The sequence below is a fragment of the Chrysemys picta genome, chromosome 12 (assembly GCF_011386835.1).
Source record: "Chrysemys picta bellii isolate R12L10 chromosome 12, ASM1138683v2, whole genome shotgun sequence".
NCBI lineage: Eukaryota > Metazoa > Chordata > Testudines > Emydidae > Chrysemys > Chrysemys picta.
The window spans coordinates 387,741-403,231 of NC_088802.1; the positions used below are offsets into that span (position 1 = coordinate 387,741).

At 64.3% G+C, this 15,491-nt stretch overlaps 2 protein-coding genes across 5 annotated transcripts; both read right to left on the reverse strand.

The window, feature by feature from the left end:
* Window positions 1-152: 152 nt before the first annotated feature.
* Window positions 153-5,957, reverse strand: ZBTB22 (zinc finger and BTB domain containing 22). 4 transcript variants are annotated; one of them, XM_065563927.1, is made up of 2 exons: window positions 5,934-5,957; window positions 153-3,699 (listed from the first exon to the last, which is right to left on the reverse strand). In XM_065563927.1, exon 2 carries the CDS (start codon window positions 3,678-3,680, stop codon window positions 2,154-2,156), a length of 1,527 nt encoding a protein of 508 aa, XP_065419999.1. In that variant the 5' UTR covers window positions 3,681-3,699; window positions 5,934-5,957; the 3' UTR covers window positions 153-2,153. The 4 variants fall into 4 exon arrangements, with proteins under 4 accessions (XP_065419999.1, XP_065419998.1, XP_065419997.1 ...); XM_065563926.1 differs by lacking the exon at window positions 5,934-5,957 and adding an exon at window positions 5,646-5,866; XM_065563925.1 differs by lacking the exon at window positions 5,934-5,957 and adding an exon at window positions 4,455-4,660.
* A 1,680-nt stretch (window positions 5,958-7,637) lies between these two features.
* Window positions 7,638-14,560, reverse strand: DAXX (death domain associated protein). Its single transcript, XM_042845861.2, is given in 11 exon segments — window positions 7,638-7,899; window positions 7,992-8,175; window positions 8,657-8,910; window positions 8,912-8,964; window positions 8,967-9,323; window positions 9,528-9,693; window positions 9,943-9,995; window positions 9,998-10,189; window positions 11,172-11,976; window positions 12,822-13,147; window positions 13,927-14,560. Coding segments are annotated over 10 exon segments (2,319 nt in total). The 5' UTR covers window positions 13,017-13,147; window positions 13,927-14,560; the 3' UTR covers window positions 7,638-7,839.
* Window positions 14,561-15,491: the final 931 nt, after the last annotated feature.

The window sequence follows — 15,491 nt, forward strand, 5'->3', positions numbered from 1 at the left end:
AGGTATCCTGGTTGTGCCCCATCTCGCAAGCCTGGCGCTGGGTGGTCCTCATGCCATTCTGGGGGGGTGCTTTCCTGGGGGGGGGCACTGCCCGAGGGTCCCTCTGCCCATTCGGGGGGCACTGGCACACAATGAGAAGCAGGAGCCGGGCATCAAACAGACCAATAAATATTTATAGACATTAAAAAACCAACAAAGAATCAAGTTACAAAAGAATTATACGAGACAGGAACTGAGGGGGATGGGGGAGCAGAGGCAGAAGTGCCACACCCAGTTCCTCACCGAGCCCGGTGATCCTCACCCCCGGGCTGCAGTGGGGATAACAGGCACAGAGGTGGAGTCGGGGAAGGACTTACTCCCAAAACAGGAGAGAACCCAGGAGTCCTGGCTCCCAGCCCCTCCCCTTGCTCTAACCCACTAGACCCCACCCCCCTCCCAGAGCCAGGGATAGAACCCAGGAGTCCCAAGGCCCAATCCAGTGACTTCCCCACTAGCCCAGCAATGGGGTGGGGGGTGCATTAGAGGGATTCCCATACCGCTGTTCAGTTTGTAATGGGGGGATTAGTACATCACACGACAAACATCAGGTGCTCCTACCACTGAGGCCTGCACTTCCCACTGGAATGCCCCCCAGTGGGGCCGGGGGGCATTCACCCCCAGCCCTTGGCAGGGAAGGGGGTGTCGTACCTATATTCAGGTTAGCACTGTGCTTAGGGAGTGGGGGGAGGGTGTTGTACCAGGGAGGAAGGGGGAGCACCAAACTGGGGGAGTCGTCCCTGGAGGGGGGATATGGAGGGGTGTTGTCCCGGGAGGGGAGAGTTGGAGGAAAGGGAGCAGAGGATGCCGTCCTGAGGGCAGTCGGGATGGAAGTGGGGTGCTGTCCCAGAGAGGGACTGGGGAGGGAAGGACAGAGGGGCAGGGGACCCCACCCCTACTATAGGGTGAAGGGATACTGGCCCTGCCCCCAGGAGGGGATATTCATAGATCTCAAGGCCAGGTCTCGCCTGCCCCCCGCAGAACACAGTCCAGTGACTCGCCCGGCACTGGAGCAGCTCTCAGACATCCCATCTTGGTCGGAACGTTGCCCCCTTGGGCAGCTGCTCCCAGCCTCATTCCCCTCCCTGGTCTCCAGACTCTGGCTGCTGGGCCAAAGGGCCCTCGCATCACAGCTCTGTTCCCAGGTGGGGATCCAGTCACCCCTTCGCCGTCTCTGCGCGAGCAACTTGAGTCTATCGCGGCAAGGCCTGTTCCCTGCACCTTTCAGCATTCCAGCAGCCCCTCTCCACCATATCCCCACCTGTGTGGGAGTGCGGGCCCCAGACCTGGGCACAGGAGCCCAGTGGCGGCTGCCCCAGGGCCAGGTACAAGGTAAAAATCACATCCTGCCCGTGACTGCCCTGTTTGTACCTCCAAGGATCACACTAGCCCTTTGGCCATAAATTGGGGTCCAGGGGGCACTGGCCCAGGGAGGAGGGGTGAGGGTGGTCTGAGGGGAGACTGGGGGATGCCCCATCCTCCAGAAGGGATAGAGCGGGTGGGCTGCAGGTTCCAACTCAGCATCGGTCATTACACATACGAGAAAACCAAAGTGACTCACAGACGGCCAGACAGACAGGGACAGGACAGACTCACCAACCCACGGGTCGGCTTGCTACACACAGCACAGAGGGGCCGCACCCCACAAACACACCCTCCGCCCCAGTCTCCTTAGCCCATCATGGGCGAGGGAGGTGCCCCCCACTCAGCAAGGAGGGGGGGTTAGTGTTAAGAGTTCCTCAGGGACCAAAGAGTCCAGGTCCCCCCAGGGTACACAGCTATGGACCCACAAATTCAGCCCCCACCTGGCACTGGAATGGGGGGTGGGGGCACGGAATTCACTATCCAGGACCCTGACAGAGACTTCAGTCTGTACAATCATCACGGCTTCCTGTCTCACCCCACCCACAGAGAGCGTCCCGGTTCCTCGGCTCCCCCCTCCCTGCCCCACAGCATCCTGGGAAGAGCGGGCCGCTCCAGGTGGGGATCCAGTCACTGGCGAGTCTGTGCGTCTGGGATGGGTGTGGGGGGGCATCTCTGTGCCCCAGGGTCTATCGGGGAGGAGGGGGTGTCCATGTGCAGGGCGGGGGAGGCCATCCGCCACCTGCTCCCCCACTTCACATCTTTGCCCCGCTCCCCCCGCCGAAGCCCAGTTCACTGCGCGGAGACCTCCCGGCAGCCTGGGGCTCCCGTAGCGCCGCCCAGTCGCCCTCCCCTGCCCCGCCTGCCGCCACGGGCTCCTTCTTGGGTCCCCCGCCCGCCCCGGCCAGGCGATGGCGCCGCTCGCAGTGCCCCTTGTGGCGCATGAAGCTGTCTCGCCACATGAACTTCTTGGCGCAGACGTCGCACTCGTAGGGTTTGAGGCCGGTGTGTGTCTTCATGTGCTCCGTCAGGTGATGCTTCATCTTGAACTTCTTGTTGCAGACAGGGCAGTCGAAGGGGCGCAGGTTGAGGTGCATGTTGACGTGCCGGTCGCGCATGCTCTTGTGGGAGAAGGCCTTGCCGCAGTGGCACATGAAGATCTTGTTGCCATCGCCCGAACCGGCCGCCAGCTGCACGGCCCCGTGCTCCACGGGGGCCTGGGGGGGGAAGACCAGGATCTGGTTGCCCTGCATGTCCATGGGCATGAGGGAGCGCTGGGCAAAGCTGCTGCCGCCGCCCGGCCCCTCCTCCAGCCCCTCGTAGGGCGAGGGGAAGTCCTCCGAGGACTCGCAGAAGTTGACCTGCTCCTCCAGCTTGGCCCCGGAAGGCTCGGTCAGCGTACGCACGTCACTGATGCTGAGGGGGGGCTCACCGGGGGCCGGCCCCACCTCCACCGGGTCCTCATCCTCCTCGCATGTCAGCACCAAGTCCTCCTGGGACCGCTCCTTCTTGATGTACACCCACTGCTTCTGGGGCATGATGCTGGGCTGCACGTAGGCTGGGCGCCGCCCCCCGCCCCCACCACTGCCCCCATCCCCGCCGCTGTCACTCACATCATCGTCCGTCTCCAGGATGAACTTGCTGCCGCCGGAGAAGGGCTCGGGGCAGCGGGTGGGACCCTTCTCGGCCTGGAAGATCACCTCCTCGTCCGGCCCCTCCGATCCATCCCGCTCTAAGCCACCCGCCGCCCCTCGCAGTGCATACTTGGCAGGCCCGTGCTCCAGCCCCTCACCCGTCTCCCGGGGGCTGAAGTAGTTACTGCTGCTGGGGGACTGATTCTCGCTGGTGCGGCTGGAGTGGGCGCGGAAGGAGGAGGAAGGTGAGGGGCCGGCGGTGCCGCGCCCCTCCTTGAGCAGCTCCGTGCACTTGTCCACAATGTGCCACATCTGCAGCACGCTGCCCACGGTGAGGAAATTGACGATCTCGTCTGAGGCCATGCTCAGCTTGCCAGTATATGCGGAGCCCAGCACCGTCTCGAAGGCACCCGGGTCCATGACGTTGGGCAGCACGATGGACGTCATGTTCTTCAGCAGCACCTGGTCGTGGAAGTAGGGCGAAGAGGCGGCCAGCACGGCCCGGTGGGCCCGGAACACCCGGCCCTGCACGTGGATGGAGATGTCGCACAGCTTGCCCTCCACCCGCTGCTGGTTCAGGTTTTCCAGCAGGGCGCTGGTGATCTCAGGGAAGTCCACGTGCACAATGGCACCGCACGCCGGGTCCATGGTGCCGGGGATGCACTGCCTGCGAGAGACAGAGGATTAGAGCTGTGGGGTGCTGGGAGACACCCCCAACAATCCGGTGTCCCAGAGATCCTCTCTGTGGGGTGCTAAGGAGACCCCACCTCCTTTCTCAAATGCTGCATTCCAAAGATCCCCGGGCAGGAAGGGGGACTTCTGTCTGGGCCCCCGCCACAGATCCTGTGACCCAGACCCCCCAGCACAGGGAGAAGGGCAGGCCTGGGATCTGAGGAGATTCACTGAGATATTTAACCCTTTCTGGAATGGACCATAGGGGGCAGGTGAAATTCAAGGTTGATAAATGCGAAGTAATGCACACTGGAAAACATCATCTCAACTATACATATAAAATGATGGGGTCTAAATTAGCTGTTACCCCTCAAGAAAGAGATCTTGGAGTCGTGGATAGTTCTCTGAAAACATCCACTCAGTGGGCAGCGGCAGCCAAAACCAGTAAAGAATGTTGGGAACCGTTAGGAAAGGGATAGATAATCAGACAGAAAAGGTCATATTGCCTCTCTATAAATCCATGGTACGCCCACATCTTGAATACCGCAGGCAGATCTGTTCGTCCCATCTCAAAAAAGATATATTGGAATTGCAAAAAGTACAAAGAAGGGCTACAAAAATGATCAGAGGGATGGAACGGCTTCCATATGAGGAGAGAGTAAAACAACTGGGAGTGTTCAGCTTGGAAAAGAGACGACTGAGGGGGTACGGCAGAGGTGAGAAAGTGAATAAGAGAGTGTCTGCCAGAACCTGGGAGTGGGCGACAGGGGATGGATCATTCGATAACTGCCCCTTTCTGTTCATTCCCTCTGAAGCATCTGCCACTGGACACCAGGCTAGATGGATAATTGGTCGGACCCACTGTGGTCGCTCTTAGGTCCTTATAATAAAATAACCCCTGAGCCCCTGCCTGGCTCCCAGCCCCCAACTCATAACTGCCCCTGACACCCCCCACCCCTCAGGTCATAACCTCCCCCAACCCCCAACTCTCAGGCAACACCCCATCACAACCTCAGACCTTATACTTCCCTCCTGCAAACCTCCCATAGCCCATCTCAACCCGCACAGAGCTGCTTCCCCCGCCAATTCTAGGTCTGCCTCCTTCCCCCTCCCCAACAGCTCCCCCACCTTATACCCCCCACAGCTCACTTCCCAGCCACCCCAGTGTCCCTCATGTCATGTCACCCCCCAGCCCTCCTTCCATCTCCTACCCTGCCCCTAGTCCCCTGCAACCTCAAAGCCAACTGGCCTCCCGCACAGTGCCCCAATCCCCAGCCCCTCAACCCTCGGGCCCCTCCCCCCTCATGTTACCCCCCAGATCCTCTGCCCACAGACCCCTCGGGCCCCTCCTCCTCATGAAACCCACCCCCCCGCCCCTCTGCCCACAGACCCCTGGGGCCCCTCTCCCGCATGTCACCCTCCCAGGTCCCCCCCCGCCCCTAGACCCCTCGGGCCCCTCCCCCCTCATGTCACCCTCCCAGATCCTCTGCCCACAGACCCCTCGGGCCCCTCCCCCTCATGTCACCCCCAGGTCCCTCCCCCCTCATTGCACCCCCCAGCCCCTCTGCCCACAGACCCCTGGGGCCCCTCTCCCGCATGTCACCCTCCCAGGTCCCCCCCCCGCCCCTAGACCCCTCGGGCCCCTCCCCCCTCATTGCACCCCCCAGGTCCCCCCGCCCCCTCGGGCCCCTCCCCCCTCATGTCACCCCCCCAGATCCTCTGCCCACAGACCCCTCGGGCCCCTCCCCCTCATGTCACCCCCAGGTCCCCCCCCCGCCCCTAGACCCCTCGGGCCCCTCCCCCCTCATTGTACCCCCCAGCTCCTCCCCGCCCCCTCGGGCCCCTCCCCCCTCATGTCACCCCCAGGCCCCCCCCGCTCCTAGACCCCTGGGCCCCTCCCCCCTCATGTCGCCCCCCAGCCCCTCGCCCCCCCGCGCTCACCCGCCCGCTCGCGCTCCGGGGCTCTCAGGCCGCCGCCACCATCTTGTTACTCACCCTCCTCCCCGAGTCCCCGGCCCCGCCTGGCTTAAAGGGGCAGGCGCCGTCGCTCTCAGGCTGCTATGGGGCACTATCTGCCGACACGGGGCCCTACCCTTTAACGCGACCCAGCCCGCCCCGCGCACAGAGTGTGAAGCCCCTTAACCCCGTCCTCTTAAAGGGGCAGGCCCAGCCGCCGTTCTCCGCCACTGAGCCAACGTCGGCCGACACCGCAATTTCGCCTTTAAATACCGGGCCTTTAAGGGATCAGCGTTGCGCAGGCTCTGTTCCTTGAGAAAAGCGGCCTCCGACGGCTCCACCTGCTCTTTAACTCCCTCCTCCGTGACTGACAGGGCCGGCACGGGGCGGGGCCTCCCCGGCTAGCCCCGCCCCCGCCAGCTGTGCCCCCCCCCCGAGCCACTTGCCCCCCCACGCTCTTTACGCCTTAGCGCCCCCACAGCTCAGTCACAGCCCAGACCCTCCCACACAGAGCCACCTGCCCCCCAGGCTCCCCCCATGTCCTCTTACTGCCCCCCAGCTCAGAGCCATCTACCCCCCATGTCCTCTTACTGCCCCCCAGCTCAGTCACAGCCCAGACCTCCCCCCACAGAGCCACCTGCCCCCCAGGCTCCCCCATGTCCTCTTACTGCCCCCCAGCTCAGACCCCTCCCCCCACAGAGCCATCTACCCACCAGGCTCCCCCCCATGTCCTCTTACTGCCCCCCAGCTCAGACCCCTCCCCCACAGAGCCACCTGCCCCCCAGGCTCCCCCGTGTCCTCTTACTGCCCCCCAGCTCAGTCACAGCCCAGACCTGCCCCCCAGGCTCCCCCCATGTCCTCTACTGCCCCCCAGCTCAGACCCCTCCCCTCCCCCCACAGAGCCACTTGCCCCCCCACGCTCTTTACCCCTTAGCGTCCCACAGCTCAGTCACAGCCCGGACCCTCCCCCCACAGAGCCACCTGCCCCCCAAGCTCCCCCCATGTCCTCTTACTGCCCCCCAGCTCAGACCCCTCCCCTCCCCCCCGGAGCCACTTGCCCCCCCACGCTCTTTACCCCTTAGCGTCCCCACAGCTCAGTCACAGCCCGGACCCTCCCCCACAGAGCCACCTGCCCCCCAAGTCTCTTACTGCCCCCCAGCTCAGACCCCTCCCCTCCCCCCCCCACAGAGCCACCTACCCCCCAGACCCCCCCATGTCCTCTTACTGCCCCCCAGCTCAGACCCCTCCCACCAAAGAGCCACCTACCCCCAGGCTCCCCCCATGTCCTCTTACTGCCCCCCCAGCTCAGGACCCCTCCCCTCCCCCCACAGAGGCACCTGCCCCCCAGGCTCCCCCATGTCCTCTTACCGCCCCCCCAGCTCAGACCCCTCCCCTCCCCCCACAGAGCCACCTGCCCCCCAGGCTCCCCCATGTCCTCATACCGCCCCCCCAGCTCAGACCCCTCCCCCCACAGAGCCACCTGCCCCCCAGACTCCCCCCATGTCCTCTTACTGCCCCCAGCTCAGACCCCTCCCCCCACAGAGCCACCTACCCCCCATGTCCTCTTACTGCCCCCCAGCTCAGACCCCTCCCCCACAGAGCCACCTACCCCCCCAGACCCCCCCCATGTCCTCTTACTGCCCCCCAGCTCAGACCCCTCCCCTCCCCCCACAGAGCCACCTGCCCCCCAGGCTCCCCCCTCATTTCCTCTTACCGCCCCCCAGCTCAGACCCCTCCCCTCCCCCCACAGAGCCACCTGCCCCCCAGGCTCCCCCCCCGTCCTCTTACTGCCCCCCAGCTCAGACCCCTCCCCTCCCACCAAAGAGCCACCTACCCCCCAGGCTCCCCCATGTCCTCTTACTGCCCCCCCCAGCTCAGACCCCTCCCCTCCCCCCACAGAACCACCTGCCCCCCCAGGCTCCCCACCCCATATCCCTTTACTGCCCCCCAGCTCAGTCACAGCCCAGAGCCAGCAGCCGGTGAGTAAGAAAAAGATTTTATTTTTGGGTTTTTTTTTTGTTTTTTAAACATTTCTTTTGTACAAAGAGGGAGGGGCAGCCCAGGAGATGGGGAGGGCTCTGCTCCACCCCCTTAACCCCACCCCAGAACCAGCCACAAACCAACCCTGTCACCCTCCCTGCCCCCCAGAGTCTCCAGCCCCCCTGGGCAGGCAGGGGGTCTAATCCGAGTCCGACAGAACGATGATCTCCTCCGGGTCACACTGAGTCGCCACGCTGGTCTGGGGAAAGAGCAGGGCAGGGACACATGGTCAGGCCACCTCTCACCCAAACTGGCATCCCCACTCACCCCCCATCTCAGCCAGCCCCTCACCTTGCAGGCCTTGGGCAAGAGGCGCTGGCACAGCTGCGGGCTGCCCTGGGAGCTGCTGACCAAGCTCTCGAAGGGCGAATCGGCACGGGTGGAGTCAGGCAGGGGGCTGCGGGGCAGCAGGCCATCTAGCGGCAGCTCCAAGTCCTCATCCTCTGAGCCGATGCTGTGAACCTCCAGGCAGCTGCTGGCAAGGGCGGGAGAGATGGGGTCATGGGGGAGGGGACAGCATGGGTGGCACCTGGAGTCAGCCCATCACACCAGGGGCAGGGTTCCTTCTCCTGCATTGCACCCCCATACCAGGGCCCACCCTCCCCCTGGCAGTCCAAGAGGGAAGATGGTTCTTGAACCCATGGGCCCCTTGGAACAGGCTCTACTCCCCAGCCCCCTTCACCGCTGGGGATGGCTGGACACGGAAGGGCTGGAGTGGCCACCATACCTGACAGTAACTGCCCCCCAAGGCCCCCCATGCAAAGACCCCCACACCCATTGCTGTAGTTCCCAGTCAGGAGCAGGACAAGGGAGGGACCCACAGTGTCAGCTCCAGCCCAGCATCCCTCCTTGATGTGCAGAGCCCGTTCCTTCTCCCCTGCCGTCTCCTCACCTGTCACACACAGCTCCCCCCACCTCACACACTGCCTGCCTGGCCTGTCTCCCCTTGCCCCCACCTGTTGCCACAGGGCAGCTCCTGGCGTCCCCTCTTGCAGGCTGGGGGCCCAGCGCTGCCGTTGAAGCTGGTGGAGCTGATCATGCTGCCCCCGTTCTCCAAGGGCCGGGCAAGGGGGCTCCTGGGGACAGACAGCTGCCTTCTCTTGGCAGGGGGTTGAGTCCGGAGCCCGGAGTCCCCCATGCCACCTCCCTCCTGCTTCACCGCGAAACTAGCAGGCTCCTTCAGGGAGACCTCCTGCTCAGTCCGTGAAAAAGACCGTCTCAGGGGAGGCGGGGCCCAGTGGGGTGGCCTCAGAGGGCTCTGGGACAAGGGGGCAGCCTTTGGGGTGGCCTCAGAGCCCCCTGGGAGTTGAGGGGAGGGGGGTGGTGTTTCGCTGAGTTCCAGGGGCAGCGCCTCAATCTCCAGCACAAACAGCTCCTGCACCGGGCTGAATGGTGGCCCCTCCTCCTCCTTGGGGGACGGGGGCCCCTGGCCCTCTGCAAGGGGCAGGGGCTCCTCATCTTCATCCTCTTCTTCGTCCTCCTCATCCTCGTCGTCCTCATCCTCGTCCTCCAGATCCTCCCCGCCTGACGAGCATGGCAGTGGCTCCAGGCCCGGCTCCAGGCCCAACTCCATGCACTGGTCCTCCTGGTCCCCTGCCGTGTCCTCACCTGCTGCTTCTGCATCTAGGAGAGTCACCACAGAATAGGACCAGGAGTCCTGGCTCCCAGCCCCCCTGCTCTAACCCACTGGACACCACTCCCCTCCAGAGCCAGGGACAGAACCCAGGAGTCCTGGCTCCCAGTGCCCCCCTGCTCTACCCACTAGACACCACTCCCCTCCCAGAGCTGGGATAGAACCCAGGAGTCCTGGCTCTGTGCGGTACGTACCTTGCATGGCTGCATCCTCTTCTTCCTCCTCCCCACCTTCTTGGCTCTGCTGCAGCTCCTCCTCAATGTCTGTGTCTGATGACGGCTCTTCCTCCTCCGAGTCATCGTCATCCTCCTCACTGACCGCAAGTGCCCCTTGGCTTGTGGCGCTCGTGCTGGGGCTGCCCTGGGGAGGGTGGAGAAAGGGGCGTAACGCCAGCTGTGTCCCCACAGGCCTGTCTACAAACTCCCTTCGTTTCCCTACTCCCACCCCCACACACAGCCTCTCCACGCTGGGAGCCCTGCTGTCAAGTGCTGTGCAGCTACAGGGCACAGCTCACGCAGGCAGCCCAGGAGCCCGAAGTACTCCTTCCCCACGCAGGGGGCTGGGCAAAGCACATGGCACAGCTTGGGAGCTGTATGCACCCCACCTCACCTGCGGTTGGGGCTGCCCCTCCCCTGGGTCTGGCGCCATGGGGCAGGGTGGGGCAGCAGCCCCTCCTGCCGGGGGGTGGCGCTGCCACGGGCTTGGGCAGCTCTCTTGCGGACACGCTCCTCCTCCTCGCTCTCGTCCTGCAGCTGGGCATAGCGCGAGACGACACTGTCCAGCCGCGTCAGCGCCACCTCGCGGTTCTCCCGCAGCCGCCGGGCCAGTGCAGAGTCCCTTCGGGCAGGGTCAGTGTCTGCACACGGGGGGGAGGGGGTCAGAGGGGCCCCGAACGGAAACACTCCCCCTCCCATCCCCAACCTGGGATAACCCCACCTGCCCTTCTCTCTACTATGACTGGGTAGGGCCTCGTCTGTCCTTCCCTGCCCTCCCCAACCAATGCTGCCCCACCCCTGAATGGTTTCACCAGGCCAGCAAAAGTTATGTCCTGCGTGCCCTCTCACCAGCCCAGCACTGGTCAGTATGCCCCCCCTTCCCCCCTCTCACCGGGCCGGTACTGGTTGGTACACACCCCTGCGCATGCTCTCACCGGGCCGGTACTGGTCATTATGCATCCCTTCCCTCCCCACGCTCTTACCAGGCTGGTACGCATCCCCCCCCGCACCCCCCCAGGCCAGTACGCCCCCCGCCCCTGCCCCATTCCCCCGCGCTCTCACCAGGCCGGTATGCCCCCCCCCCCCCATGCTCTCACCAGGCCGGTACTGGTCAGTACGCCCCCCCCATCCCCCCCGCGCTCTCACCAGGCTAGTACGCGCCCCCCACCCCCCATGCTCTCACCAGGCCGGTACTGGTCAGTACGCCCCCTCCATCCCCCCGCGCTCTCACCAGGCTGGTACGCACCCCCCCCCAATCTCCCCATGCTCTCACCAGGCCGGTACGCCCCCCGCCCCATCTCCCCATGCTCTCACCAGGCCGGTACTGGTCAGTACGCCCCCCGCCCCATCTCCCCATGCTCTCACCAGGCCGGTACTGGTCAGTACGCCCCCCCCCATCCCCCCGCGCTCTCACCAGGCTGGTACGTGCCCCTCCCCCCATCTCCCCACGCTCTCCCCAGGCTGGTACGTGCCCCCCCCCCATCTCCCCATGCTCTCACCAGGCCGGTATGCCCCCCACATGCTCTCAGCAGGCCGGTACTGGTCAGTACGCCCCCCCATCCCCCCGCGCTCTCACCAGGCTGGTACGCGCCCCCCCCCCCCCCCATCTCCCCATGCTCTCACCAGGCCGGTACTGGTCGGTGAGGTGGCTACCGAAGTTGTAGACCAGGTCGAGGTGGCGCCGCTCCTGCAGGCGGTTGCCCACCTCGCGGAAGGCATCCAATGCCATGCTCTGCATCTGGCGCTTGGCCAGGCCCAGGCTGTGGCGGGCACTGGCCTTCTGGATCACCTTGAGGATGTCAGTGTAGTCGGGGAAGACGTCGGGCCGGTTGATGAAGCGCTCGATGCGCCGGTTGACCTCCGGGTAGCGGGTGCCCCGGTAGGGGATGCGCTGCTCGATCACCCGGCCCGTCAGGCTGCTGCACTGCTTGAGCTGGCACAGCCGCTCGAAGATGTGCATCATCTTGCGCTTGAGCCGGCTCTCCTGCAGGTAGGTGGAGTCCTCGTTGTCCAGCTCAGCCAGGTCCAGCTCCCGCTCCTGCAGCCGCCGGATCTCCCCCATGTAGACACGCAGCAGGTTCTCCAGGTAGCGGATTTGCCGCTTGGAGCCAGTGCCACGCTGTCCCGACGTCCCCTCCCCCTCCGCCTCGGGCGCTGCGGGCTCCGGCTGGTGGGGGGCGGTGGGGGCTGGGGCTGAGCTGAGCGCCAGCTTGCGGCGCTGCGTGTGGGCCTTGAGCACGGTGCACAGCTCGTTGATGTAGACGTAGACTTTGCTGCGCTTGCTCTGCACACGGGTCAGGCAGCGCCCCAGCACGTTGCGAAACTCAGCTGAGGCCAGGAACTCGGCACCGGCCTTCTGGTGCCGGCTGGCCAGGAATGGGATCACCTCAGGGTGCTCCTCTGTCAGCCGGCTACAGCACTCCAGGAACTGGGGAGAGAGGCATGGGGGAAGGGTCAGATGGGTGCCAGCACTCCAGGACCAGGCGGAAGGGAGAATGGGTGTCCGGACCAGGTGGAGACAGAGCTAGGGCGAGGGGCGCACATGCTCACACAACACAGAGGTGGTCACATGGACAGCAGGGCCAGTGGGGCAGGGGACCGAGGGTGGCAGAGCCCAGGGCAGCAAGGCACTGATGGAAGTCACAGGGCGTTGTGGGGAGTGGACCCGGCTCAGGGGAGAGGGCTTGGGGGGACAGGGCCCCTGTTCACAGGAACGCCTCCCCGAGCACTTTCACTTCCCAGGGTTTGATAAAGAACCAAAACCAGAACCTCCTCCCCCCAGCTGGGTCAGCCCTGGAAACCCACTCATCTCCACCCCTCCCAGATCCCACAAGCCGTGGGCTGTTCACGCTTCAAGCCACACAGGCCTCCCTCCCAAGCCCCTTTCACAACGGGGGAGGGGGGGAGCGGGCTGGGCTCAGACCCACAGGGCAGGATCAGCCCAGTAGACTTAGCCAGGGCAGAGTAAGCCCCAAGCCTCACAGGCTAGCTGACTGAGGAATGAGACACGGGGCCTTTCCCGTCTAGGGGGTGCTGGCTCCAATCCAGCCCCAGAGGTGGCTCAGGGGGGTGGGGAATGGGACACGAGACCTTTCCCCTCCAGGGACTGGCTGGCTCGGGGGGCAGGGAACAGGATACAGGGTGGGGGATATGCGGAAGGGACACAAAAGTCCATGGCTGTGGGAGGGGTATATGTGGGGGCGGGGGAAAACAGGGGTACATAGCTAGGGAAGGCCATACATGGGCGATGGGGACTCTACCAGGGGCACTCACCTCTGCAAAGAGACGTTCATTCTCAGTCTTGAAGCTGCCACCATGCTGGGCCAGGGGATCTGGTTTCTTGGTGGGGGTCCCACTGGGCTGGGGGGAGGCAGAGGCGGGCCCTGGGGGCTCCCTGGGCATAGGTGGTGGCAGCCCCTCCTCCTCATCATCCAAGATGATGATGTTGCTCTCCACTGTGGCAGCCATGGGGGTAGGTCACTGCCTGGGTTGGGGATCAGAGCTGCAGGGGGGGCCTGAGGGCAGGGCACATCCCGGAGGGGGGGCCCACGGGGAGTAACCCCCACAGTGCAGGCGGTCTCAGTCCCAGGGGGCACTGCCTGCATGGGGAGATAGAACTGTGAGTGCTGGATCTACCCCCAGTATCCACTGTGTAGCCTTAACTCCATGCCAGGCCCAGTACCCACCCCCAATGCCAATCCTACTTCCCTATATACCCCAGCCAGTAACCAGCGCCTGCCCTATATCCCCCCCACCACATACCTAATGCTTTCCCTATATAGCCCCTCACCCACCCTGGGATCCAGCATCTGCCTCATCCCCATCCTGTACCTGCCTCTCACCCCCCCCGGTACACAGCCCCCATCCTGTAGCTATCCCATATCCAAACCTCACCCCATCCCCGGGAGCCACCCTATATCTCCCCCCCACCCTGCTACCCACATATCACTTCACCCCAGACCTTACCCCACCTATAGCCATTAGGGTGACCAGACAGCAAGTGTGAAAAATCGGGACAGGGGGTGGGGGGTAATAGGAGCCCATATAAAAAAAATGCCCAAATATTGGGACTGTTCCTATAAAATCAGGACATCTGGTCACCCTAATAGCCATACACATCCCATACCCCATATCTGTCCTCAGGCCCTGTCGTCCCCCCCGCCCCCACCCCAGAGATCCTCCACCCCCCCAGGCCCTGTCCCCGCCCCACAGATCCTCCCCGACCCCACCCCACAGATCCTCCACATCCCGCCCCCCCACCCCAGAGATCCTCCACCCCCCCCAGGCCCTGTCCCCGCCCCACAGATCCTCCCCGACCCCAAGCGCCCCCCCCCGACACCCCAGGCCCTGCCCCGCCCCCCAGCCCTCGCGCGCTCACCCTCCTCCTGGTTCCTCCTCCGAAGCCCAGCACCGGAAAAACCGAGTTCCCCTCCTCCCCGGAGTGCGCAGGACCGGAAGTGGCCCTTTGTTACCAGCGGGCGCCGCCATGATAGCGTACGGCGATAGGTTACGGAGCTGCGGCCCAATCAGAGCGAGGGATTGCCTCTGGGTCTGGAGCCGCGACAAGAGCGTCGCATACGCCGAGCCAATGAGCGAACGAGACAAGACGCGACCCGCCGTCTTCTTGTACAGCCCTTACGTTACCGCACATGGGAGCGGCCATTTTCCCGTACGGAAAGTGCCTTCGTCTTTCTTACGTCACGTAATCCCGTTCCGCCAATCAGAGGCCTGAGACCCATGCTAGACCGTCCCGTCCCACGGGAGAGGAGTCGGGGCTGCTCTGTTGCACCTTGAGGGAGAGGGGCGGACTGTTCCATTCCATTATGGGTGGGGGCGGTCCCAGGCCGCCTATGGGGGGGGGGAATGCCCTTGGACGCGCTGTACATCCGGGCACTGTTCTGTTCCCTCAGGCGGTCGGGTAGACCATTGTTCCATTTAAGGAGAGGGGCTGGACTGGACCCGATGAGCTACCGTACAACATGGAGCGCTCCACGGCTCAAACCTATCCTAGCACCGCCCAAGCCTGCTCAGTGCGCACGCGCGGCTTGAATAAAGCCGAGTGACAAGATGGCATCTGACAGCTGGGTTTGCGCATGTGCCGCTCAGCCTGTCCCTGAGAAGATGGCACCCCCGCTCGGCAGCCGGCGGTGGGTACCTATCGCGCCTGCGCGGTTTGTTCCATCCATCAGGCGGGCCTATTGCCCCATCCCGTGGCCGCTGCCTCCGGCTCGCCACTGTCGCGGCGAGTCACGTGTACGCCGTACACAAACATGGCAGCCGCTAATGGCCGTGTACGGAAGTGGGAGCAGCCATTGGCGCATGCGCAGGGGTGCTTCTCGGAGCTGTCAAGTATCAGGGGGTAGCCGTGTTAGTCTGTATCTACAAAAACAACAAGGAGTCTGGTGTCACCTTAAAGACTAACAGATTTATTTGGGCATAAGCTTTCGTGGGTAAAAACCTCACTTCTTCGGATGGAGCTGTACTGACCCACGGCAGGCAGAGAGCCTGCTTCAGCCCTGCTGTGCTGCCGAGCGGTCCAGAGCCTGCAGCCCTGATCCCCGTCCCAGAGACCACCCCCTCCTGCACCCCAACCCCCTGCCCTGAGCCCCCTCCTGCACCCCAATCCTCTGCCCCAGTTCTGAGCCCCCTCCTGCACCCCAATCCCCTGTCGCTGCCCTATACCCCCTCCCAGAGACCACCCCCCCTCCTGCACCTCAACTCCCTGCCCTGATCCCCGTCCAGAGACCACGCCCCCCTCCTGCACCCCAACTCCCTGCCCTGAGCCCCCTCCTGCACCCCAATCCCCTGTCGCTGCCCTATACCCCCTCCCAGAGACCACCCCCCTCCTGCACCCCAACTCCCTGCCCTGATCCCTGTCCCAGAGACCACCCCCTCCTGCACCCCAACCCCCTGCCCTGAGCCCCCTCCTGCACCCCAATCCTC